This window comes from Gallinula chloropus (genome assembly GCF_964237585.1).
Source record: "Gallinula chloropus genome assembly, chromosome: 1".
NCBI classification, from domain to species: Eukaryota; Metazoa; Chordata; class Aves; order Gruiformes; family Rallidae; genus Gallinula; species Gallinula chloropus.
In genome coordinates this window covers 214,739,908-214,766,536 of record NC_140085.1, presented here as the reverse complement: position 1 = coordinate 214,766,536, position 26,629 = coordinate 214,739,908, and the positions used below count along the sequence as shown (strand labels likewise).

Sequence of the window (26,629 nt, the reverse complement as noted above, 5' to 3'; positions counted from 1 at the left end):
GCAGCTCACAAGGCCAATGGGATCCTGGGCTCCATCAGCAGAGGGGTGGCAGCAGGGACAGGGAGGGGATTGTCCCTCTCTGCTCTGCCCTGGGGAGGCCCCATCTGGAGTCCTGTGTCCAGATCTGGGGCCCCAATACAAGAAAGATGTGGAACTGTTGGAGAGGGTTCAGAGGAGCCACAAGGATGATTAGGGGGCTGGAGCACCTGCCCTACAAAGAGAGGCTGAGGGAGCTGGGCTTGTTCAGCCTGGAGAAGAGAAGGCTGTGGGGGGACCTCATTGCAGCCTTCCAGTCCCTGAAGGGAGCTTATAGGCAGGAGGGGATTCGACTTTTTAAAAGAGCAGATAATGGCAGGACAAGGGGGAATGGACTAAAGCTAAAGGAGGGAAGGTTTAGATTAGATCTTAGGGGGAAGTTTTTTACAGAGAGAGTTGTGAGGTGCTGGAACAGGCTGCCCAGAGAGGTGGTGGATGCCCCATCCCTGGGAGTGTTCAAGGCCAGGTTGGCTGGGGCCCTGGGCAGCCTTGTGTAGCTCCAGGCCTGGAGGTTGGTGTCCCTGCCTGTGGCAGGGGGGTTGAAGCTCTGTGACCCTTGGGGTCCCTTCCAACCCAGACCATTCTATGATTCAATGATTCTAAAAAAAAAGCATTGTTTTTTTTGTAATCAGATGCAATTTCTTGTGTGTGGTGGGTTGACCCTGGCTGGAGGCCAGGTGCACACCAAAGCTGCTCTATCACTGCCCTCCTCAGCTGGGCAGGGGAGAGAAGATGTAAAGAAATGCTTCAGGGTGTAGGTAAGATAAGGGAGAAATCTCTCACCAGTCACTGTCATGGGCAAAACAGACTCAGCTTGGGAAAATGTATTTAATTCATTGCAAATCCAATCAAAGGTGAGTTCTCAGAAATAAAACCAAACCTTTAAACACCTCCGCCCTCACTCCTCCTTTCTTCCCAAGATCAACTTCAGTCCCAGTTTCTCCACAGCAGCACAGGGGGATGTAGAGTTGGGTTTAGGGTCAGTTCATCACACGTTGTCTCTGCCACTCCTCCCTCCTCAGGGGGAGGACTCCTCACATTCTTGCCCTGCTCCACTGTGGGCTCCCTCCCATGGGAGACAGTCCTCCACCAGCTTCTCCAAGGTGAGTCCTTCATACAGGCTTCATGAACTGCTCCAGCATAGGTCCCCCGTGGGGTCACAAGTCCCGCTAGCAAACCTGCTCCAGAGTGGGCTCCTCTTTCCATGGGCTGCAGGTCCTGCCAGGAGCCTGCTCCAGCCTGAGCTTCCCATGCAGTCACAGCCTCCTCACCATGGTCTTCACCATGGTTTTCTCCATGGGCTGCAAGGGAGTCTCTGCTCAGGCTGGAGCACCTCCTTCCCCTCCTTCTTCACTGACCTTGGTGTCTGCAGAGTTGTTCCTCTCACATTCTCACTCCTCTGGGTGAAACTCCTGATTCCACAGCATTTTTTTCCCCTTCTTAACTCTGTTATCCCAGAGTCACAACCACTGTTGCTGATGGTGCTTTGCAGTGGCAGGTCTGTCTTGGAGCATTGGCTCTGTTGGACATGGGGAAAGCTTCTAGAAGGTTCTCATAGAAGCCCCCACTACCAAAACCTTGCCATGCAAACCCAGTGTGTTTCAGTTTGTGCCCATGTCCTCTCATCTTGTCAGTGGCACCACTCAGAAGAGCCTGGGTCCCTCTTCATCCCCTCCCATCAGGTACTTGTACACATTTCCCCACCCCCTACCCTGGGACCTGTTCTCCCAGCTCTCTCAGGCTCTCTCCCCAACTGGGAGATGCTCCAGTCCCTTCATCATCTTTGTAGTCCTGTGCTGAACTTGGTCCAGGAAATCCATATCTTGTACTGGGGAGTCCAGGACTGGCCCCAGCACTCTGGGTATGTCTTACCAGTGCTGAAGAGAAGGGACAGATCACCTCCCTCAGCCCCTTGGCAGCATCCTTCTTAATGGCTCTGTAGCAAGAGCTCCTTGCTGACTCATGATCATCTACTTGTGCATCAAAATGCTGCCTGGCCAGTTGGCTCCCAGCATATACTGGTGCCTGGGGTTATTTTTCCCCCAGGGCCAGGACTGTTGAACTGAACTTCGTGCATTGAGGCCCCTCTGAATGACAACACAGTCCTCTGGTGTATCAGCTGCTATTCCCAGTTTTGCATCAACTGTGGTAACACAGAAAACAGTAGCAATAACACCTTGTATAACACAGTTACAGGAAAGTTCCTCATTGTACAGTGTCTATTTCCTTAGGTGTTACAAAAAATGGTATATCTGTTTTCATTTTTAAAATTTGTTTTCCTAATGTGCTCATATTTCATGACTTGTATTTCAGCAAAGCACAAAATGGTTTTTTTTTTTCCTGTTATTGGAGGAGAAAATGACAAAAACAAGTGCAAATCCTCTGGCCATTTTGTCTTCTCAAGTAGTAAAAGAAGTGAAAACAATTTTAGATTTAGGACTATGTAACATGAGCCAGCAGTGGCTCTGGCAGCTCACAACACCAATGGGGTCCTGGGCTCCATCAGCAGAGGGGTGGCAGCAGGGACAGGGAGGGGATTGTCCCTCTCTGCTCTGCCCTCCCCAGCTGGAGTCCTGTGTCCAGAGCTGGGGCCCAACACCAGGAAGATGTGGGGCTGTTGGAGAGGGGTCAGAGGAGCCATGGGGATGCTCAGAGGGCTGGAGCAGCTTCCCTACGAAGAGAGGCTGAGGGAGCTGGGCTGGGTCAGCCTGGAGAAGAGAAGGCTGTGGGGGGACCTCACTGCAGCCTCCCCGTCCCTGAAGGGACCCCAGGAACAGGAGGGGAATGGGCTTGTTAAAGGGCAGAGACTGGCAGGACAAGGGGGAATGGATTAAAACTAAAGGAAAGAAGGGTTAGATTAGATTTTAGGGGGAGGTTTTTTACAGAGAGAGTGGTGAGGGGCTGGAAGGGGCTGCCCAGAGAGGTGGTGGATTCCCCGTCCCTGGGGATGTTCCAGGCCAGGTTGGCTGGGGCCCTGGGCAGCCTTGTGTAGCTCCAGGCCTGGAGGTTGGTGGCCCTGCCTGTGGCAGGGGGGTTGGAGCTCTATGATCCTTGGTGTCCCTTCCAACCCAGACCATTCTATGATTCTATGATTCCTTAGTTGTGATCTGCTGAAAGTTTTTACTGAGACCTTTTCTGCTTCCAACCAACTTTGAGAAATAAAGCAGACAGGTGAGGATGTGATAATACCGTGTGACATAAGCAGGAATAACAAACATTACAGAGGCAGGGCTCTGACAAGTTTTTATTCCAGCTGGTTATGCTTAGAGAAGTGTTTCCATTGTATTTTTTTTGTGCTTCATATTGTGAAGAATCCCCCCCAAGCATTGCAGTGCTACAGGCTGGGGGAGACTGGCTGGAGAGCTGTCAGGCAGAGCAGGACCTGGGGCTGTTGGGTGACTCTGACTGACCAGGAGCCAGCAGTGTGCCTGGGGGGCCAGGAAGGCCAAGGGCATCCTGGCTTGTGTCAGACCCAGTGTGGCCAGTAGGGCTGGGGAGGGGATTGTGCCCCTGTACTGGGCACTGGGGAGGCTGCAGCTGGAGTACTGGGTCCAGTTCTGGGCTCCTCAGCACCAGAAGGACAGGGAGGTCCTGGAGCGAGTGCAGAGAAGGGCAACCAGGCTGGGGAAGGGGCTGGAGGGCAAATCCTCTGAGGAGTGGCTGAGGGAGCTGGGGTGTTGAGCCTGGAGAAGAGGAGGCTGAGGGGAGACCTTCTCCCCACCTACAACTACCTGAAGGGAGGGTGCAGAGAGGTGGGCGATGGTCTCTTCAGCCAGGGGACAGGAGATGGGACAAGGGGCAATGGCATGAAGCTGTGCCAGGGCAGGGACAGATTGGACATTAGAAACAAATGTTTTCCTGACAGAGTTGTCAGGGCTGGAACAGGCTGCCCAGGGAGGGGGTTGAGTCACCTTCCCTGGATGTGTTCAAAAAAAGGGTAGATGAGGTACTTAGGGATCTGGTTTAGCTCAGGATGGGAATGGTTGGACTTGATGATCTTCAAAGGTCTCTTCCAACCTTGTGATTCTGTGAAGATAAATGGGATTTTACTGAGCTGGAGGAGGCTGGCTGCCCTGTTAGTGGGAATGATTCCCTGTTGTAAGCAGGGTGTGAATCCGCTCTGATCCGTGGCCTTCAGATAGTGAACATTCTTGCCACTCTCAGTGGTGTCCTAGAGACTGTGGAGTTTTCTAGGTTGGCAGGATTGTTCTTTATTTAACAGTTCATTAACCAGAGAACCAATCCTTCCCACTTTTCAGTTTCCTGAAGCTGATTGGAAGGCACAGTAGGGATTGTACTTGAGGGGAAGTCTTGAAGGCAGAACACTGATCTAGAATGTTTGACAGTACAACCTGCCTCTTCAGACACTGTTACTCCTGTCAGCCTGTAAAGCCCCGACTGGCATGCCTGCTTACACCATCAGAAGTGTTTATTTCCATCCCACTGCTACCACCTTCTTAACCAATCCAATTACACCTTGACAAGCACTTGGAAAGTCCCTACCAGTGAGATAATCTCCTTCACCAGCCGCTGTGCTGCACCAGTCCAGGACCTTTCTGATCCCTGATAAACACCTCCTCACCTATGAGCTGTCAGTCCCAGAGGTTGGATTACTGGTCCCACAAAGGAAAGAATGGCAGCTGTTAACTCCATCCTGACTGGAACCAGGACAGCAGCACAACGGAAAGATTTATGCTCCTAGTAGGAGTCTAGAAGAGAGTTTGAAGAGTCTCAGTGACAGCTGAGGAGGTCTGAAGCCCATGGCATAGGTTTTTCTTCTGCAGTTTGAAATCCTTCCAGCTTAGAGTGGATATGTTCTGTTTGCTAGCCAGAGGGGGAGGAAAAGTGCTTAGGGGTGTAGTGAAATGTTTCATTTTCCCTTGTTTTGATTTTCAGGAGATGGGAAGAAGGGAAGAAAATAAATATATTTTGTTGGCTTGGTTTGTCTGGTTTGTTTTAGCTGAATGTATCAGAAGTCAGTGTGTATTTACAGATATTCTTGGAGAATAATGAAGAGTTGGTTTTGGTTTTGGTGGGTTTTTTTAGCTTTTAAAGTTTAGGAGATAAAACATTGGTACAAAAAAAACCCAACACAGATCATTTTGTGATGTTTTAAGCATACAGGTTTATCCAAAACCTTTTTCTGGTTTTGAGAGCTGTTGGGGGGAGTATTTAGCTTCTCCACAGATGAGAATAAAGAGCAGATGTGGTGAGTGGGTGTAGAAAAACAAAGAACTTTGCAGCCAGTCATCAATCTCCATTTGCTCAAAGTAAAAATGCTGAGAGTGGGTATATATAAAATTGTGTGTGTGTGTGTGTTAAATCAAAAGTAGAATCCTAGAATCACAGAATCACAGGGGTTGGAAGGGACCTGGAGAGCTCATGGGGTCCAACCCCCCTGCCAAAGCAGCTCCCCAGCTCATATTGCACAGACAGGCGTCCAGACGGGGCTGGAATCTCTCCAGAGATGGAGACTCCACCACCTCCCTGGGCAGCCTGTCCCAGGGCTCTGGCACCCTCACTGGGGAAAAGTTCTTCCCTATGTTGGTGTGGAACTCCCTGTGCTCCAACTTGCAGCCATTGCCCCTTGTCCTGTCCCCACAGACACTGAAAAGGGGCTGCCCATTCCCCCTGCATCCCATCCTTCAGATATTTATAAACATTCATAAGGTCCCCCCTTAGTCTTCTTCTCTCCAGGCTGAACAGCCCCAGCTCCCTCAGCCTTTCCTCCCAGGGGAGATGCTTCAGGTCCTTCAGCATCTCTGTCCCTCCTCTGGACTCTCTCCAGGAGATCCCTGTCCTTTTTATCCCAGGGAGCCCAGCACTGTACCCCCCAGGTGCTACACTCTGATATTCAGCTTTCAACTTGCAGCAGCACATGAAACTCTGTGGCAAGATGGCAAAGTCATTATTCCAGCAAGATGATACAGATTTATAGACTATGGCACCAGTATACAGTGGGTTTTGTTTCAAGCAAGGTGTTTAGAAAATTAAATAGCATTTGCAAGTCTTTTTAACCTACAAACAAGTTGGAATTACAGAGTTAGAATTATTAGAAGGACCTCTAATAATTCTTAACTTCCTAAGCAGTTTTGGCTGTATTTAATAGAGGAGATACCTCAGAGGTGCAGAAGAGATTTATCTCACTCAGCTACTCATTTGAGGTCCTGCCATAGTCAATAGGAGAAAAACATGCCCAAAGAGTAATCCATCCCATTTAGAGACAGGCAGCATAAAATATCTTCTCACTATCAAGCAGTACAGGGAAAATAAAGAAAATTACTCATCAGGGAGCCTGGCAGTCAGCAAGCTACACAAACCTGAATGAGAGGGAGGAATGCAAATGCAGAATTGGGAATGATGAGGAAGGATTTTCTCTGTTGATAAACTGCAGGAATTGTTGCAGGTGGCTTGCACTGGTTTTGCTTTAGAGTTAGAAATGTGCTGGTGAATGATTCCTTGCTGTTAAAAGCACCCCTAAACCATTTAAATATACAATTATCACAGAATCACAAGGTTGGAAAAGACCTTGGAAGATCATCAAGCCCAACCATTCCCATCCTGAGCTAAACCAGATCCCTAAGTACCTCATCTCCCCTTTTTCTGAACACATCCAGGGAAGGTGCCTCAACCCCCTCCCTGGGCAGCCTGTTCCAGGTCCTTACCCTGATTTGAGAGAATCCTTTCCTTTTCTCATTTCAGAGAGACCCTGCAGGTGTCACATGTCAGTAAATGCAGAACCTGTACCTTGAACACTCATTTTTACAGCCAGGGCTTAGAAAATAATTGTTGTGTCCTGAGGGCAGATCAAAACACAACCTAAACACTGACAGGCACAAGGGAGTTCTAACAGTGAGAACTGTTTAGTTAGTGATTTCCTTTCTGTCCCAATGAATAATACAAATGCCATGCAGCACTTCAGAGACAATCACAGAAGGAATGCCTTCTCTCTGAAGTATAACATGATGTGAATTTTACTCGCCTCTCTTAAACATGCTGCATGCATTTGTCCCCATTTTTTTTCATTAAATGATTTTTTTTTTGGTGAAACACATGCTCTCTGCTAAGCAGTAATTTCTCATATAAGCAGAAAGAAAAGGATTCCTTTCTCTCTCACCATTTCTGCAAGGAAGAGTCCCTAGATAGCAGCTTTAGCATGCAAATACTGAAAAGCATCCTGCAAAATCAGTTCAGAGGAGCACACTCCTGATAGCATTGCCTTAGCAACGCTCCAGTTCAGATTAGCCATGGAACCAAGGTTTCTGAGATAAATCACCATTTCCAGGAATGTCCAGCACCAGAGCTGAGAAAATTCTGACCTTAAGGGACAGAGACGTGCTCTGTGAAGCCACCTTTCTGAGAGCACAGTGACCACAGAACTGAGACCCTCCCACAGCCACCCTCAGGGATTTTACTGTCAGTTTTAAACTAAGCAGAACGTGTGGCAGTGTCACCCTGGAGAAGGTGCTGGAAACGTGACAGGAGGGGGATCTTGGGTTTGTGAAAACACACAGTGAAGACTTGGTGTTGCAGTAGGTGTTGGTAACTGCCTACAGGGAACATCAGCACTTTGTCAAGGGATAGGACATGTTGACAATTCTCCCAGCAAGTCACTGGTCAATGAACTTTGTTGCTCTGGCTGGGTTAAGTCACCAGTAGCTATATGGGAAGAAGAAATCTGTTATCCTAGCTTTTATTTTGGAGAGAGAGCTGGAGTCTGGTCTGACTGCCCTAAGGTGTATCCTGCCTCCTCACAGACTCTCCTTTCCTTCTCCTTTCATCTCACCTCAGACAAGCATTTTGGATGCCTCCAAGAGACCTTTCTGGTTTGCAGTTTTCCCTTTCCTTGCCATGTCAGCATTAGTTGTTGCTCCTGGTGTCCTTGCACAGACCAGCAGACTATTTCACTCCAATCCCTTTGTGGTATTCCCAGAGCCAGGATGCACTTTGTATTTCAAAGGAAGGGACTGGGGAAAGATCTTGCAGTCAAGTGGGGTTATTTGCTGGCTCTTCTCAAGAATTCCTTAGGAATTGACTTGGACCCTGGGATTTCTTCTAGATAAAATGTGTAAGAAAACACTCACTGGCCATTTCAGGCTGACCAGGAGTTACACTCACTGAAATGTTTTGGAGTCAGAAATCATAGAATCATAGACTCATAGAATGGCATGGGTTGGAAGGGACCCCAAGGGTCCCAGAGCTCCAACCCCCTGCCACAGGCAGGGACACCAACCTCCAGGCCTGGGGCTACACAAGGCTGCCCAGGGCCCCAGCCAACCTGGCCCTGAACACTCCCAGGGATGGGGAATCCACCACCTCTCTGGGCAGCCTGTTCCAGCCCCTCACCACTCTCTCTGGAAAAAACCTCCCCCTAACATCTAATCTAAACCTTCCTTCCTTTAGTTTTAATCCATTCCCCCTTGTCCTGCCAGTGTCTACCCTTTGAACAAGCTGATTCCCCTCCTGTTTGTATGTTCCCTTCAGGGACGGGGAGGCTGCAATGAGGTCCCCCCGAGAGCCTCCTCTTCTCCAGGCTGAACCAGCCCAGCTCCCTCAGCCTCTCTCCGTAGGGGAGCTGCTCCAGCCCTCTGTGGCTCCTCTGACCCTTCTCCAACAGTTCTACATCTTTCTTGTGTTGCTCTGTCAATCTGAACCACAGAAATGAAGGTCTCAATTTTAGCTTCCACCTCCTCAAGTCAGCAGCTAACCTCTACCAGCAATGCTGTGGAGACCACTGACATCAGCGTGTAGGGTGGCGGCGTCCCACCCCTGGTTCCCTGAAGGAGCCTGAAGTTCCCAACAACTCTCTGGGCTGTCTCTGGTCTCCTGGACCTGGGGGTGTTGGGTGACTGCAGGCTGAATAGGAGCCAGCAGTGTGCCCAGGCAGCCAAGAAGGCCAAGGGCATCTTGGCTTGTGTCAAAAACAGTGTGGCCAGTAGGTCTGGGGAGGTAATTGTGCCCCTGGACTGGGCACTGGTGAGGCCACACCTCGAGTGCTGTGTCCAGTTCTGGGCTCCTCACCATCAGAAGGACATTGAGGTCCTGGAGCGAGTGCAGAGAAGGGCAACCAGGCTGGGGAAGGGGCTGGAGGGCAAATCCTCTGAGGAGAAGCTGAGGGAGCTGGGGGTGTTGAGCCTGGAGAAGAGGAGGCTGAGGGGAGACCTTCTCCCCACCTACAACTACCTGAAGGGAGGTTGTAGAGAGGTGGGCGATGGTCTCTTCAGCCAGGGGACAGGAGATGGGACAAGGGGCAATGGCATGAAGCTGTGCCAGGGCAGGGACAGGTTGGACATTAGAAACAAATGTTTTCCTGACAGAGTTGTCAGGGCCTGGAACAGGCTGCCCAGGGAGGGGGTTGAGTCACCTTCCCTGGGTGTGTTCAAAAGAAGGGTAGATGAGGTGCTCAGGGATCTGGTTTAGCTCAGGATGGGAATGGTTGGACTCGATGATCTTCCAAGGTCTTTTCCAACCTTGTGGTTCTGTGGGATTCCTTTCCCCTGGCCGTTCCTTGCCCAGAATGCCTGGTGGGCAGGGAACACTCTGCATTCCTGTCGTTCAGCCCTCGGATTTGTTTGTGATATGAAGGTGACGTTAACCACGAGGGGGCACTTGGCATTTAGAGCAGTGCAGGAAGCCTTCCCTCACCTCTGCTGAAGCCCTTGCAGCACCTGGGCTGCACATACCCACACCACGTTCAGTGTAGAAATATGCTATTTAGAATTTACATGTATCATTTTTTTCCAGTGATTTGTGACTATTGAAGTTACTGATACCAACTTCAAATCCAATTCCCTTAAACTAAAGATGCTGCCTTGCTTTTTAGCCTCGATGACTTTAAAATGCTACATTAAAAGATTAGCTAAGTCAGCTGATGACTGGCAGCTCCTTGCATCGCAGGGAAGGGAGTTTGTTTTCTAAACAAAACTTCATTTGATTTGAAATGTCAAGTAGAACGGATTGCAAAGGCTTCTTGTGGTTTTGGGCTGGGTTTTTTTCTTCTTTTCCCCTACACAACTGACAGATGCTCTGCTTCTCTTCCAACTGATGGAGAAAAGTTCAAGGGGATTATTGCTGAAGGGAATTGCCAGAAGGATCAATAGTCTCTATGAGCTGGGGCTCTGGTGAAAGTACGTTTGAGCCTCTTGGTGATGTCATGGGTTTGTCAGCTTCTCTGTTGTGAAATGACTGGTAGAAATCACCACCTCTCTTGGTAGCAGGGCAAGGAAAAAAATCCAGAATGAAAACAACTTCTGTGGGTGGCTTTAAAATTCAAGCTGCAGTGTCATGCTGTATAATTTCATTTTCTGGGGAGTGTTAAGCCAAATATGGAACTTCAGCCCAATGAAAAAGGAAATTGTGTGGAGAAAAAGAAGAACTGGCTAATTGGTGTTCCCTTTGTGAAATTCTGGGCTTTGGTCACTGCTGGACACAGCACTTCATGTATCATTGCTCTGAGAGTGAATCTTGCTAAGCCCTGCAAAATTCCATTACATAAAGAAAGGATTCATTTAAAATCTCAGTGTGTCCTTTAGCTCACCAGCTTGCTCAGAGGGCCTTGACATGGAAGACTTATTGAAAACTAAGGATCTTAAATTCAGGTTAAATCCCTTAGTCAGATTATGCCTCCTTTTCAGGAATAATATTGTCCAGCTATTCAAGCCTTAGGAGAAGAACCTGTATTAAATCAAACTTTTAAAAGCCCCGTTTCAATACTCAATTAAACCACTTCTAAAAAGCTTCATCAGACTTTATCTTGCTGGTTCAGACTGGAGCTTGGTTGGCAATTACTCCTTCTGGGGGGAGTACTGCATACCTAGGAGGCTTCTTTTGGTTCTCTTGACTCCTACCGGCCTTTGCTTTGTAGTGAGGATTTTCTGTGCTCCAAAAAACTTTGCTACAACTCTGTTACTGTGTGCTTTGCTCCCTGTTTTCTGGGAGCTTTTTGCTCTGGTGTTGTTTTACTGTGTGAAGCACTAAGAGGACCGTTCAACCGTGGGCATCGAGGATGGGATCGTTCATTGGGGTTTCTTGCTGCTTACTTCCCACAGAATCCAGGGCAGGCAAATTCAGCCCTTAATCATTTGGCTGAGTTTGTATGTGTGCAGATCTCTTTTCTTGATTTGTATTGTGCAGCAGCTAAAGACTTCAGCTATATAAGATCTCATATATATATATATATATATATATAAGATCTCATACATATATATATATGTATATACTTCATGATTGTCCCTCTCTACTCTGCCCTAGTGAGGCCCCATCTGGAGTCCTGTGTTCAGAGCTGGGGCCCCCAATACAAGAAGGATTTGGAACTGTTGGAGAGGGTTCAGAGGAGCCACAAGGATGATTAGAGGGCCGGAGCAGCTCCCTACAAAGAGAGGCTGAGGGAGCTGGGCTGGTTCAGCCTGGAGAAGAGAAGGCTGTGGGGGGACCTCATTGCAGCCTTCCAGTCCCTGAAGGGAACTTATAAGCAGGAGGGGATTTAACTTTTTAAAAGAGCAGGTAATGGCAGGACAAGGGGGATGGATTAAAACTAAAGGGAGGAGGGAAGGTTTAGATTAGATCTTAGGGGGAAGTTTTTTACAGAGAGAGTGGTGAGGGGCTGGAACAGGCTGCCCAGAGAGGGGGTGGGTGCCCCATCCCTGGAGGTGTTCAAGGCCAGGTTGGATGGGGCCCTGGGCAGCCTTGTGTAGCTCCAGGCCTGGAGGTTGGTGTCCCTGCCTGTGGCAGGGGGGTTGGAGCTCTGTGATCCTTGGGGTCCCTTCCAACCCAGACCATTCTATGATTCTATGGTTCTATGATTCTATGTGTACACATGTGTGTTCAATTACTGCCTTGGAAGTATGGGTGGGAGGTAACTTACAACCAGTCCTGGCTAAAGTGGGTCTCAAGAACCTCTTTGAAGTTTCTGTGTCTGTTTTTGAAATTCATTCTATAGTGTTTAGGCACTTGAAGAGGTCTTTCAGTTGAGTAAACACATCTGGGTCACTAGATTCCCATGAGAACTTCAGCAGTGCCATGCTGAAGTCTGCATCATCAATTAGGTGCATAGACCCAGGAAGGGAAGTGAGAAAGCTGACTTGGATGCCTGAGTTTTTTAGGTATTAACTGGGAGAAAGGCAGCTAGACTGGGACTCATAACAGTACACAGCAGAGATGGAAAACCAATGGGAAGTTGGTAAGAAATGCTGAAGAATCGTGTCTGAGGTGCTGCCTTCTTTCCAGAAGCAGGTATGACCTTGCAGCCTTTCTCACTTGTTCCTTTCCATCCATGTACATTTTGCATTCCTGACTGATTAAATGACCTGGCTTCAAAATTTCTCACAGAGGTAGTTAAGTGTGATGGCAAGAGCACTCTCATGATACAAGATACAAGAATTCAGGGTGGCAGAGGACTGAAATGTAGCTCATGTAATTTCTTTGTGAGTCAGTTTTTAGGCCATTAGAAGAGGATTCCTTCCTCATGTGATGTGGGTGGAGCATCCTCAGGTGGTGCCCCATTAGGGAGTTGACTCTCAGAGTCCATAAAGCCTGAATTTCAGCAGCAGACTAAGCAGCTTATTAAGCTTGTGCTTATGGGCAACTACATCAGCCCAGGTGCCTCCCTAAGTTATATGACAAAACCAGCTGTGAAGGATGTTGAGACATTACATGGATTGCTTTACTAGCATTAGGATGTTAATTCTGTCTAAAGTGCAATTTTGACTGTAGTCCCCTTTGGATTTTGGGCTTCACTTCCCAGTCTGTAAATTGGGAGTAAGCTAATAACATTCTTAATTCCACAGGAGAGTTGTAAGCATTAGATACACTACAAATTATGAGGCACCCAGAGATTGTAGGGATGGTAACTGTATACTTCAGTCACATTATCAACCTATTTCTGTCTGCTTGCTCATCAAAAGCAGCATATTGCACCATTTGTTTGCTTGTGGTTGGATATCATCCTTGTTCCAGAGCTGAATGAATGCCCAGGCATCTGCACTGGACCAGCTGCACTGGCAGCAAAAAATAGACAGTGTTTCTGACATGATTAAATGAAAGGAGATCTAAAAGTAGTTTACTTTGTAGGTGAAAGAACTCAATGAAATTAGATGAGTACCATCACTGAGGAGTTACCAAATCACTCTCTTGTGACTTACAACTGCCACACCACGTCTTGCTGTCTTATATATCACTGATGGACAATCTAGTGAGGAAATAAATAGACAGCTGTGGATTTACATGGAACAAATCTGGAGAGCAGCATGAACTTCTGTATTTACAGTATTTAAGCTTACTGGGGTGGTCCAAAATATGTTGTACAAAATTATCTGTATAATCTGTAATGTGCAGTCAGGTCAAAGAGACAAAACCCATTAGTTTTCCTACCTTGACAGTGCTGAGGCTTTCTCTGTCTTGTTTAATTCTGTACAGACACTGGTACTGTAATGAACTAGCATGTGACCCTAGTGGAATTTAGCCAAATTTTCTCTTTAATCTGCAGCTTACCTTTTTTTTGCCTTGAGTCAGCCAGCATTGACTGTATTGACTGTATTAGGACAAAGGTTTCATCTGCATCCAAGGTGCTTATGCTTTAATTAGGAACTTAAAAAAAACCTTAATTCTCTCCATGTCTCTAGTGTGTTTGTTATAACTGAATAAAGTTATCACAGAATCACAGAATCACAGAATCACAAGGTTGGAAGAGACCTTTGAAGATCATCAAGTCCAACCATTCCCATCCTGAGCTAAACCAGATCCCTAAGTACCTCATCTCCCCTTTTTCTGAACACATGCAGGGAAGGTGACTCAACCCCCTCCCTGGGCAGCCTGTTCCAGCCCTGACAACTCTGTCAGGAAAACATTTGTTTCTAATATCCAATCTGTCCCTGCCCTGGCACAGCTTCATGCCATTTCCCCTTGAAGATACCATCATGTACCATTCTGACACCTGGGATCAGTTGGTGGGTGAGCCTCTCTTCCCCCCCATTGGGACACTTTTGGGTAAGATTCAAACACTTGGTTACACCAGGTGCTTCCCTGGGAAACTATAAATCTCTATAGAGTCCCCATAGATCTTTTAACACATTAGTAGATAAGACTCTTGGTATTTATAAGTGTTTTGCAGACAGTGAATTTATCACTGGCAATCCAAAGAATCTGTGTGTTGCTTAAATAAACGACCCTTTCATTAAGGCAGCTGTGTTGGTTCCCAATGAACAGGACCAAACTCTGGCCATGGTTGTTCAAGGAGTGTGAGGAGGTTGAAGGTGTGTTTCATTATTTGTGAATCCAGATTGTGATAGTTCAGTGGAAGGGATGTGACTGGACTTACCATGATAAATTGGGCAAATTGCCACCCTTAACACAACACTCCCTAAGTGCAGGACTTTGGAATTCTCCTTCTTTAACTTCAACACGTTCCTGTCAGCCCACATCTCCAGGCTGTTGAGGTCCCTCTGGATGGCAGCGTGACCCTCTGGAGTATCAGCCACTTCAGCCAGTGTGGTGTCATCTGTAACCTTCTCACTGCAGCCTTCCAGTCCCTGAAGGGAACATACAAACAGGAGGGGAATCAACTTTTTCAAAGGGCAGACACTGGCAGGACAAAGGGGAATGGATTAAAATTAAAGGAAGGAAGGGTTAGATTAGATATTAGGGGGAAGTTTTTTACAGAGAGAGTGGTGAGGGGCTGGAACAGGCTGCTCATGGTGGTGGATGCCCCGTCCCTGGAGGTGTTCAAGGCCAGGTTGGCTGGGGCCCTGGGCAACCTTGTGTAGCTCCAGGCCTGGAGGTTGGTGTCCCTGCCTGTGGCAGGGGGTTGGAGCTCTGTGATCCTTGGGGTCCCTCCCAACCCATGCCATTCTATGATACTATGATTCTCTAGGGGACACTCTGCCCCACCATTGAGATAATTAATGAATGTTAAATAGTATTGATCCCTTAAGGCTTGAATTTGCTTTGGGATTTTTTTACCATTACCAAGCATTCATAAACAGAAGAAATTGACCATACAAGGATACTGGCCTCCTAGATCTGAGGTTTGCATGATAAACAGGGAAAATATTTCCACAAAAAAAGAAGGGTAGAATATTTGGAGCAAGTCATACTATCTTCTTTTCAATGTTTACCAGGAAAACCTGGTAAATGAAGGCTGAGGAAAGCATTAAGGTTGTGAGAAGAAATGACTGATCATTAAGGTAATTGTCAGGTAGTCAATACAGAAAGTGAAATGATTCAGCTGTTTTGACTAGGGAGATGCTTGAGTTCAAAATAAAAAGAAACAATCTGAAACAGATACTGTGCACAGGGTGCCTAAGCAGCCAAATGGAAGAACCTGACTAGTAGGAAATATAATAACATTGATAATGAAAACATGAAGGGTGACAAGTATCAGAGGTATGCACTTGGCAGGAAAGATCCAAACAGAGATACGTGTGGTATGCAGCATAGGATCCCAGAATCCTAGAATCACTGGGGTTGGAAGGGACCTCGAGGGATCATCAGGTCCAACCCCCCTGCCAAAGCAGCTCCTCAGCTCATATTGCACAGACAGGCGTCCAGATGGGGCTGGAATCTCTCCAGAGATGGAGACTCCACCACCTCCCTGGGCAGCCTGTCCCAGGGCTCTGGCACCCTCCCTGGGGAAAAGTTCTTCCCCATGTTGGTGTGGAACTCCCTGTGCTCCAACTTGAGCCCATCGCCCCTTGTCCTGTCTCCACAGACACTGAAAAGGGGCTGCCCATTCCCCCTGCATCCCATCCTTCAGATATTTATAAGCATTCATAAGGTCCCCCCTTAGTCTTCTCAAGACTGAACAGTCCCAGTTCACTCAGCCTTTCCTCACAGGGGAGATGCTCCAGGCCCTTCATCACCTTTGTAGCCTCCTCTGGACTCTCTCCAGGAGATCCCTGTCTGTTTTATTCCAGGGAGCCCAGCACTGGACACAACACTCCAGGTGGGGCCTGGCCAGGGCAGAGCAGAGGGGGAGGATCCCCTCCTGTGACCTGCTGGCCACACTCCTCCTGATGCCCCCCAGAATCCCATTGACAGATGTGAGGGAATTTTACATTAATGTTCTTTGCTCTTCCTCATCTCTTTGGATTAATTAATCTTGAGGACGAAGAGGAAAACAAATTTGAATCACAGTAATATTGGGAAATAATACTGAAATATACATTAAACCAGTATGAGTCAATTACTGGGACACAGATCGTTTCTATTTGCAGATATCTCCCTGTTGGCTAGATCTTAATTTCTACTGCAGCTTCTCTATGTGGCTGAGTCTGGAGCTGTCTCTAGATCTGTCTCAGTGGGCAATAGTTGTCTAAACAAAGAGACTTGCAGGTGTTTCAGTGCAGAGTAGCCCACTGCTGCTCCAGAAGGACACGTGCATCCTGTAACCCATGTGTAATATCTGCCACACATGAATGTCCAGGACACTCTAGGCTATCTCAGGTGGCAACTGAGTTCAGGTCTCTAGCTGCTCAGCTGAGTGAATCTCTGTGCATCATCAACTGTAATGACTGTGAGTCTTAGTGGGAGCTTTGTTCACACATGGACACTGTTAATGTTTGCCCCAGAAGCAGCTCAACCAACCACACAGACCTTCACTCCCTGCAGCCACCAGTGGGATGGGAGAATCAAGAAGACAAAGACTCATGGGCTGAGATAAAAACAGTTTTAAAAGACAGATAATAACAACAATGATAATAATAGTAATAATATATACAAAACAAATGATGCACAGCACATTTCTCACCACCTTCTGACTGATTCCCAGCTACTTCCCGAGCTGCATCCACCCCACTATGTTACATAATGAGCATCACATGGTAGGGAATATCCCTTTGACTAGTTTGGGTCAGCTGTCCTGGCTGTGCCCCCTTGCCAGCTTTTTGAATATCTCCTCAGAAGAAAAGGAAGCATGAGAAGGCTCATGCCTCCTTGCTGGCAGGTCTGGGAAGCTGAAAAGGCCTTGACTTAACTGTAAACACTGCTTAGCAACAGCTACAACATCACTGTGGTGCAAACATAATTCTCATCCTAAATCCACAACACAGCACTCTGTGAGCTGCTGGGAAGAAAACTAACTCTGTCCCAGATGAAACCAGGGTGGTCCGAAGTAGATCTCCTCACCTCAGAGTGAATCCCAACTATACAGTCAAATATAGATATAAATACAAAATTTGGATGCATAAATTTGGATCTAATATTATTAGATTACTCCCAGAAATTGTATCATCTGTGATCCTTGTCAATAAGGACTGAAAATGAAGTATTAATAATGATGAGGCCCAGACCTCAGTGGATGGATAAACCAAGACATTTTATCAGGAAATGCTGGCTTAGATTTTGAAACCATCATGGAAACTGTCAGTTCAAATGATCATGAATTCATTCATTTTAAATTAAACCCACATATCTAGGCTAAAGGTTTCAGTAAAGGCAGGAACAATACAGGCAGGACAACAGAAGAAACAGCTGATGTCAGCAAGTGCTGGGAAGAAGCAATGACAATCGCCAAATCCTAAGGAAAACTCCAGGAGCTGTGTGGATGATGGCATTGTGTGCATTGGAGAGAAGCAAATATTTTGGGGGTGGGGGTTTTTTTTCCAGTTTTAAGATAAAGAGAGAAATAATTGCTGCAAGAGCAGACTGAAATACAGATGTATTAGAAGTGGCTCGTGGCGGGCAAGCCTGTTGACATTCTGTGATGACACAATAGAGTTGCTGCCACAATAAATACAGTAATCTGGTTCTCTGTGACCTCTGATAAAGACACCAGGTCGCATGGGAAGTGACGGATTAATTTGGAGAAAAATGGAAACGAGGAGGTTTGTTGAAGGAGCAAAGAGCTGGCAAATGGGACACGATGGGAGGAGGCTGCTGGGAGGCTACAGGCAGTATTCTTTCAGGACCAGGTTTAAGACTAATCTGAACACTGAATGTATGACCTTGATACACGAAGGAGAAACAGAGGAGGATGTCTTTCTCCTGATACCAATTATGTAACGTAATAGGGATCTGGATGTTGTTAAGAAAAAGAATGAAGCTGAAGGCTAGATTATTGAAAATGGGATTAAAATTTAATAGTGCAGACCAAAGGATTTAGGAAATTGTCAGCAAATTCTGTTATGTTATGAAGTGGGAGCTGATCGCCTGGACGCAGCTGCAGAGGAGAATCTGGGTATCCAAGCTGATCCCTTCTTGACCATGAACTGTACAGCTGTGAAAACTCCTTTATACATATAAAGAAGTATTACTGACACTGTTCACAGCACTGAGATGGCTTCTGGAGTGCAGCACACTCTAATACAGTCCTGTTCTCCAGCTTTAAGAAGGTTGAGGTCCAGCCTGTTGTACAAAGGGGTTACTATTATGTTTAGGTGAGAAAACATTTTTAACCCCCCAACTTACTTATCTTACTAAAAAGAATGTTGGAAAAAGATGCTCCTGTCTTCTGTCTGTACATGCTGGGGGGAAAACACCAAGGAGAAAGAAGAGTTACCTTAAAAATCATTTCAATACAAGAACAAACAGGTATAAACTGACCTTGAATAGTCTGAGGCAAGGAATTTTAAAAAGCAATCCACATTAGAGAATGTCTCTGCTGGATGGAGTGGATGGTTTATGAAAAGGATCATGAGAAGCCTTTTCCTGTTTTGGAAATGGAGGATGACCTGCTTGGGTGTGTGTTCTACTTCCACTACACGGCACAGAAAGAAATGGCCATTGCCAGTAACCAAAAATGGACTCTACCACTGTCCCTTTACCTCATCACAATTGCAGACAAGGTAGACAGCTGCATGCTGGAGAAAGCCTCCCCACAAAATACTGCTTTCTGACCAAATTCTTGTGGGTTACCTTTGACATCAGCTGTCCCTCATCAGCCAGTGCATCTCCCTTGGCAGGTGGTTTGAAAACAGATGCTCAAGTGAGATCTGAAATCTTCCTATTGAAGTGAAAGTATCAGAGTAATTTTTGGTTAGATATAAGGGGTGATTCTGGTTGGTCACCACATGCTGACTTTGCTAACCTATCAAGGGGTAGCAGTGTGCAAAACCCTATCTGTGTTGTTCTATCACAGTGGAAATAACTGATAATTGTGGCATATGGTAAACTGCTTTTGTCTCTGCACTGTGCCAGCCTGATACATGCAAATGAAGAGTGCAGAAGAAGCAAATAGAATCATAGAATCATAGAATGGCATGGGTTGGAAGGGACCCCAAGGATCCCAGAGCTCCAACCCCCCTGCCACAGGCAGGGACACCAACCTCCAGGCCTGGAGCTACACAAGGCTGCCCAGGGCCCCATCCAACCTGGCCTTGAACACCCCCAGGGACGGGGCACCCACCCCCTCTCTGGGCAGCCTGTTCCAGCCCCTCACCACTCTCTCTGTAAAAAACTTCCCCCTAAGATCTAATCTAAACCTTCTTTCCTTTAGCTTTAGTCCATTCCCCCTTGTCCTGCCAGTGTCTACCCTTTTAAAAAGCCCATTCTCCTCCTGTTTGTATGGTCCCTTCAGGGATGGGAAGGCTGCAATGAGGTCCCCCCACAGCCTTCTCTTCTCCAGGCTGAACAAGCCCAGCTCCCCCAGCCTCTCTTTGTAGGGCAGGTGCTCCAGCCCTCTCATCATCTCCGTGGCTCCTCTGAACCCTCTCCAACAGTTCCACATCTTCCTTGTGTTGGGCCCCAGCTCTGGCCACAGGACTCCAGCTGGGGAGGGCAGAGTAGAGAGGGACAATCCCCTCTCTGTCCCTGCTGCCACCCCTCTGCTGATGGAGCCCAGGATCCCATTGGCCTTGTGAGCTGCAAGAGCCACTGCTGGCTCATGTGGAGTTTCTCATCCACCAGAATCCCCAGGTCCTTCTCAGCAGGGCTGCTCTCAGGAAGCTCTTCTCCCAGTCTGTATCTGTGTCTGGGATTCTTCCAGCCCGAGTGCAACACCTGACACTTGGCAGTGTTGAACCTCATTAGGTTCACCCAGTCCCACCTTTCCAGCCTGTCAGGATCCCTCTGTATGGCTCCTTTCCTTCTGTTGTGTCACCCACACCACTCAGCTTGGTGTCATCCCCAAACATGCTGAGGGTGCAATGACAAAGACCATAATGCTTGAAGAATAAGGACTGTGGTGATGATGCTTTATACAGCATGGAAACTTCTGTAAAACATTATTTCATGTACTCTAACCACAGGGTTCCTTAAAGGAGATTCTTAAACAACTAGAAGAAGAGAAGAAAAGTCTCCAGAATCAACTGAAAAACTATGAACTTAGACTGGAACAGGAAGCAAAGGTCTGTTATCACTGTATGCCTCTAATCTCTAAGCCATTGTGTTGTCTGGCAGGCAGAGAGTGTGTGTGCAACACCCAATGGAAGGGTTCCCCAACATATGTCACTGGAACAAAGCACTGCTGTATATTTGCTTCTTCCTGGAGGATTCAGCTTGTAAAATATTTTGTTTAATGGCAGCCTGTATCCCTTAGTTTAATCGTGGGATGTCCCTTGTTTTAACTGCAGGCTTACCACAAAGCCAACGACGAGCGCCGTGCGTACCTCTCAGAGATCTTACAGGTGAGACAAATGTCTGGCTCAATAATTTAAAAGAAATCATTTTGCTTTCTTAAAATAGCAACAGCATCTGTTAATGCTGTTAGGGCAAAGTCAAAGGATCTACCAAATCCATTACAAAAGCTGCTCTTTTTAAACATTTCAAGAGTTTCTCTGTTGAATGATTGCTGCAGTTTATTTACTTTGAAACACTCTTGTTTTTCTTTTTGTAGCAATTGGAGTTTCATTATTCCCCAGGATAGTCAAAGTGCCCTTAATAGAGACAGCTTGCTCATCCATTAGTCATTAGACTGCTGTTAGTTTAATGTTTCAGTTGAAAAGAGCAGAACCAAATTATGAACAGTAGTGACACCCGCATTAAGTAGCAATTCCTCTTTTACATATGTTTCCTTTTATCCTTTTAGAGACAAACTAGCCAACCAGAAGGACAATACAGCACATACTTCAATTAATTTGATAAGATAAGGGATAAGATCCTTTGTTTTCATGAAATCAGGTTAAATTTTATTGCTGCAAATTATGTAATACACAAAGGGGTTGATACTACAAACTGGAGGAACCTGTGAAGTTCTCTGGTAATTCTTATTGTTAAAGAGCTCTTAATTCCTGAATAATGTGGTTGAGCATAAGATGGGAATGGTTGGGTTTGATGATCTTCAAAGGTCTCTTCCAACCTTGTGGTTCTGTGAAGGTATGACTGCCACTGAATCCCTGTCATAGCTGACTGGGGTGACAGGCTGTAATTAGCAGTGTTTCTGAATGTGTGCCCAGTGGGCATCTGATTCGTGTGGCTGCTTTGGGAACTCTGGAAGAATTGCTTAAACAAACTTTTTTCAGCATGAAACCAAGAAAAAGAGCCCAGGAAACGGCCATGATAACTATTAATATCTTTGCATTAACAGTGAAACTGAGAACTGCTGGAGGAAGGAGATAGGAGATAAAGATGATTTTATCACTGAACATGCTAGCAAGAGGAGTGCCCATGTTCAACTGCCTAGAAAAGCACTTAAACATGCATAAAACATGATTGGAAGTGAGGTGTATGCACTGGCCTTTTATCTTAAATGAGGCATTTGGGATTGAGGATTTTGCAACTGACACTCAGGGTAGTTTGTGTGTCCTGTTTGCAGCAATGAATTACTTGCCCCCATGATTTCAGAATCATGGGTAAACAAAATAATCCTCTTCAGATTAATCTCCCCATCCTGCTCACCAGCTGAAGCCAGTGCTTGCCTAGTTCTTGTGCCAAACTGCCTCCCAGCCCACTCCTGATCACATACAGAGCATGATGTCATGTGGTATGGAATATCCTGTTGGCCAGTTTGGGTCACCTGTCCCAGCTGTGTCTCCTCCCAGCTTCTTGGGTGCCCCCCACCTTCCCATTGGCAGGCCAGCATGAGAAGCTGGAAAGTCTTTGACTGCTTGGCAACAACTAAACCATCGGAGTGTTATCAATGTTGTTCTCATCCTGAATCCACAACACAGCCCTACACCTGCTGCTGGGAAGACAATGAACTCTGTTCTGGCTGAAACCAGAACAACAGCCAATCTGAAGCAGTTGTAACAAGAGCAGTTACAGTTCTCTGTAATCTGGAGAGAGAAACGTCTTTAAGACCCAAATTACCATACCTGTTTTATATCAAGATGAAATGAATTACCCAGGGATATATCTGTCTGCCTTCCTGAGCTATAAGCAGAGCCTAGGTGAGAGGTTCAGGTATCTGCCCTTTATGTTGCCAATCTGAACATGTCAGTCAACATAATCATGGTTGACTGTTGGTTGCAGAAGTGTCAGTGGCTAATCTGGTCTCTTCAGGTCCTGTTCTGCTGTAACTTTGATTTGACTGTGGCTTTTATGTTCTTTTAAAATCTACATGTGTATGTCTTCCCTTTTAACAGTTCATTTTTTTACAATAGGGGCAGAAACAAACTTACATTCAGTCCAGACTCTTTCTGATGCATTAAAATTTCACTGTTTGAGAGTCTGTCTGTGGGGACAGGACAAGGGGCAATGGCTGCAAGTTGGAGCACAGGCAGTTCCACACCAACATGGGGAAGAACTTTTCCCCAGTGAGGGTGCCAGAGCCCTGGGACAGGCTGCCCAGGGAGGTGGTGGAGTCTCCATCTCTGGAGAGATTCCAGCCCCGTCTGGACGCCTGTCTGTGCAATATGAGCTGGGGAGCTGCTTTGGCAGGGGGGTTGGACCCCATGAGCTCTCCAGGTCCCTTCCAACCCCTGTGATTCTATGATCTTGTGAAGTTGTCCTTGCTCACTGCAGGGGGGTTGGACTGGATGACCTCTAAAGGTCCCTTCCAGCCTTACACATTCTGTGCTGCTGTGATTGCAGTTTGGCACATCATGGGATTTTGCCTTATGTTCAGTTGCCCAAATCAACAATGCATCAGTATAATACATGCTTAACACCCTCTAGTGCAGTAAAACCACACTGTGTTGAGACTAGTTTGGGGAAAAAAAAACCCTTCTTTAACTGTTGCTGTGGTTAGAATTTAACTTGCTTTGTAAAAATTTGGCTCTTGCAGACCTCAGCTACGCTTAAAATTGTTGAAAGGCAAAACCCTCTGACAGGCAAAGGAGAAAACCAGAGACTGAGGTGAGTTTCCTTTTATTTCCCTCTGTTCTCTGGCTTTATTACATTTTGCTGAGTAGTGTGTTTTTTGTGTCACAGCTCTCTAGTCATAGTAAACCTCACTGAGAATAATCCTTCTGAGACAGTGCTCATCTTGACATCATTTTTGGTACTGATTTTCCATCAGTTGTGTTTCATATTAACTATGTTGCAATACTGAATGTGCTTCTATTTCAGTGGACTTTTGGAAACCTCACAGTACCTCTGGTGTTATTCCTTTTCAACCTGTGTTTAAAATGAATGGGATTTTTTTTTCTATATTACTGCAGAGTTGGGAGCAACAAGTATACCTTTTAGTCCATTAAGGGTAGGTTCACTTCAAAAGCACCAAGGAAGTAATTTATTTAGCCAATAAAAATCATAAAGCCTTTTGGGGATGATAATGTGAGTGAATTTAAATGACAAAATAGAAAAGCTCCGTTGTTTAACAGATTTCTGTTTGTTATGTGGGTTAGACATTGAATTTTGAGAAGAGCCCACTTGCTCTGAGCTACTCATAAATAAGACAGATGTCTGAGTGGAGTGCTTGTGAGAAAGCTTCAAAGTGGATGGGATTTAAGACTGTAAAGTACAAGGAATATCGGGAATTGCATCAGAAGTCTGTTGGGCCCAGTGTCCTGTCTCCAGGGGACACAAGTAGATAACTACAAAAGTCTATAGGCAGGCAGATGAAACATTTGCTTTTGGAAGGCTCTCAGATACTTCCTGAAGGTAGGATGCTTTCTATATGGTTTGTATCTCACCAGTTCTGGGCTCCTCAGCATCAGAAGGCCATTGAGGTCCTGGAGCGAGTGCAGAGAAGGGCAACCAGGCTGGGGAAGGGGCTGGAGGGCAAATCCTCTGAGGAGCAGCTGAGGGAGCTGGGGGTGTTGACTCTGGGATCAGAGGAGGCTGAGGGGAGACCTTCTCCCCACCTACAACTACCTGAAGGGAGGTTGTAGAGAGGTGGGCGATGGTCTCTTCAGCCAGGGGACAGGAGATGGGACAAGGGGCAATGGCATGAAGCTGTGCCAGGGCAGGGACAGATTGGACATTAGAAACAAATGTTTTCCTGACAGAGTTGTCAGGGCCTGGAACAGGCTGCCCAGGGAGGGGGTTGAGTCACCTTCCCTGGATGTGTTCAAAAAAAGGGTAGCTGAGGTACTTAGGGATCTGGTTTAGCTCAGGATGGGAATGGTTGGACTTGATGATCTTCCAAGGTCTTTTCCAACCCTGTGATTCTGTGATGCTGTGAAATGTACATTGCCTAAGATAGCTACTCAGTCATGACAACGACCCTTCCAGTTTTTGGAGTCCCCATTTTCCACCCCTGGAGACTGGCTGACATTCCCACTGATTTCCCTCCAAAGATCAAGATGAAAACAGCTCTTACACAGATGGTGTGTGTGTATCCATGAGGATCTACTTTCCCCTGTAAGGTCACAGGCTCAGGAGCGTGGGTCTCCAGGGTGGAATACCTGCAGAGAACTCTAACCTCATCTACATGAAGTGCTTTTCCATTCCCTGATGGGGATTGTGTAACTGATGAAAATGGCTCCTTGGCCAGTTGTTTGCACAAATGTTTAGCATTCTGTTCTCATTCTTCAAATGCTGCCATTTAGGTAACAGGAAATAGTCAGGAGCCATGAGATGAGGATTCAGTTTGTAGGCAGAATAATTAGATGCTCTGCTAGCTTGCAAACCCAGAAATACATTTGGTTTTTTTTCCTCTCTCAGGGTTATTAATTCACAGTAGTAACTCATTATGCAACTATAAAAAGCATGCAAATTTCTAGCAGTTAAAGCTTAAAGGGAATGTGACACCTGGTGACTAACCTCACCTGCTTTATTTCAGAGGGAGATACAGTGTGCCAGGAAACCTGAAGATGGTTAATCCCCAGAAAGCATCAATTAAAAAGACTGCAGGAGTGGAGAAGCTTCCAAAACTAAAGCACTGACTTAATAATAATGCCAAGACCTTCCAATCACTCTTTTTTTTTAAAAAAAAATTAATTTAACTGAAAGCTTCTGAATTGAAAATGAATGTATTTGTGCCATACCAAACCCAGACTGGCTTGGATTCTTGGCAGCCTTAATGTAAGTGTTCCTCTGCCTAATGGAATTGCTCTTCTAGTTGCCACCCTTGTTCTGGGGATCTCTGACCCTTTTCCCTTCGGTTTCACATCGCTGATTCTGGGTGTCAGGGGGTTGGAAGCCTTGGAGAACATTTAATTTCTTTCTACACCATGTAGGTCCTTGAAATCTTTGACTGCACAGCAACCATGGAAAACAAACCAACCTCTAACATTTTTCACCTCTCAACCAAGAAGATAAAAGAGGCACTCTGATGTAACCTGAGGTATTCCCTCACCACTGAGACCAGTAAAAATTCCATCCAAGGGCATCCTTGTTGAGGAGACCCAGCAAAGAGACCCCTCATGCAATCCACAAAATAGATTTACTTTCATTCAAGAGATGACTTCAAAGACTGGCACCGTTTTGGGCTCTAAAACCACAAGGGTAGGTGCCCCTGAAGAATTCATGCAGTTGCTGCTGCAGTTTCCTTACCTGTGTTTTCACCATTAAACTTCAGCAGAAATTTTAAGTGGCAGCAGGAAAAAATGTTCTGGTAATGAAGCTTCAGGCCTCTGGGTTACATCTTAAAAGCTCTTGGCAGGGCAAATGTGATTGATTAACTGCCCTTTATTATTTTTAAGTGCATCCCTACTGCTCTTTGCAGTATCTAATAAAGCTTTTTGCCTCTTTAAGAGCAGCAGCTTATTACTGGCAGCATGGAAGTGAGGCTGTAATTAAACTGGTAGAGAAACATCAATGATGTCATTCTGAAATGCAGAGGAAGACAACCTGCAGTGGAGTACAGCATGGAAACTCCATGTTTTGCCCTGACATGGTATGGGAGTTGTTACAGACATTTCCAGTGTTGCCATGATGCACCTGGTACTGTCCTTCCCTAAGCAGGGTGGGCTCCATGGCCAGGTTTTCTCCTCACAGTCACAGTTGGAAGCACAGCACAGCTGATTGGGGTTATATTCTTCTTTCTGTTCCTGTTTTCACATGGAAAATTTCCAGACTTTTGTGCTGGCATTTGTCATTGTGGAGAAGGAGACTGGGTGGGGGGGAATAAAAATCACTGTAATGGCTCTACTGGCATAAAAGAGAAGGGACATCTGCAGCAGGGAAGAATACTCAGCTCTTGGATTTATGCAGCTGACGTTTACTGCTGCAGTCCCTGAATCAAATGTTAGTCAGTGCACTCCAGTCCAGTCCCTGCAGCACCTCAAAATCACTGGAAACATGGCACAAATGTGGCAGAATGGGCATTTATTCACAGCAGGAGGATTGGATGCTTTTCTGATGGTGTGGTGGTTTCACCCTGGCTGGAGGCCAGACACCC

At 46.3% G+C, this 26,629-nt stretch overlaps 1 protein-coding gene across 1 annotated transcript in view; it reads left to right on the top strand.

Moving 5' to 3' along the window:
* LOC311204925 (coiled-coil domain-containing protein 169-like) overlaps window positions 1-25,172 on the top strand; it is a gene marked incomplete at both ends in the record, with an annotated part of 32,303 nt that extends 7,131 nt beyond the window's left edge. Inside the window, 4 exons of the mRNA XM_084279189.1 lie at window positions 20,214-20,312; window positions 20,538-20,591; window positions 23,129-23,199; window positions 25,070-25,172. Coding sequence (XP_084135315.1) covers window positions 20,214-20,312; window positions 20,538-20,591; window positions 23,129-23,199; window positions 25,070-25,172 — 327 coding nt within the window. The remainder of the gene's footprint in view (window positions 1-20,213; window positions 20,313-20,537; window positions 20,592-23,128; window positions 23,200-25,069) is intronic.
* Window positions 25,173-26,629: the final 1,457 nt, after the last annotated feature.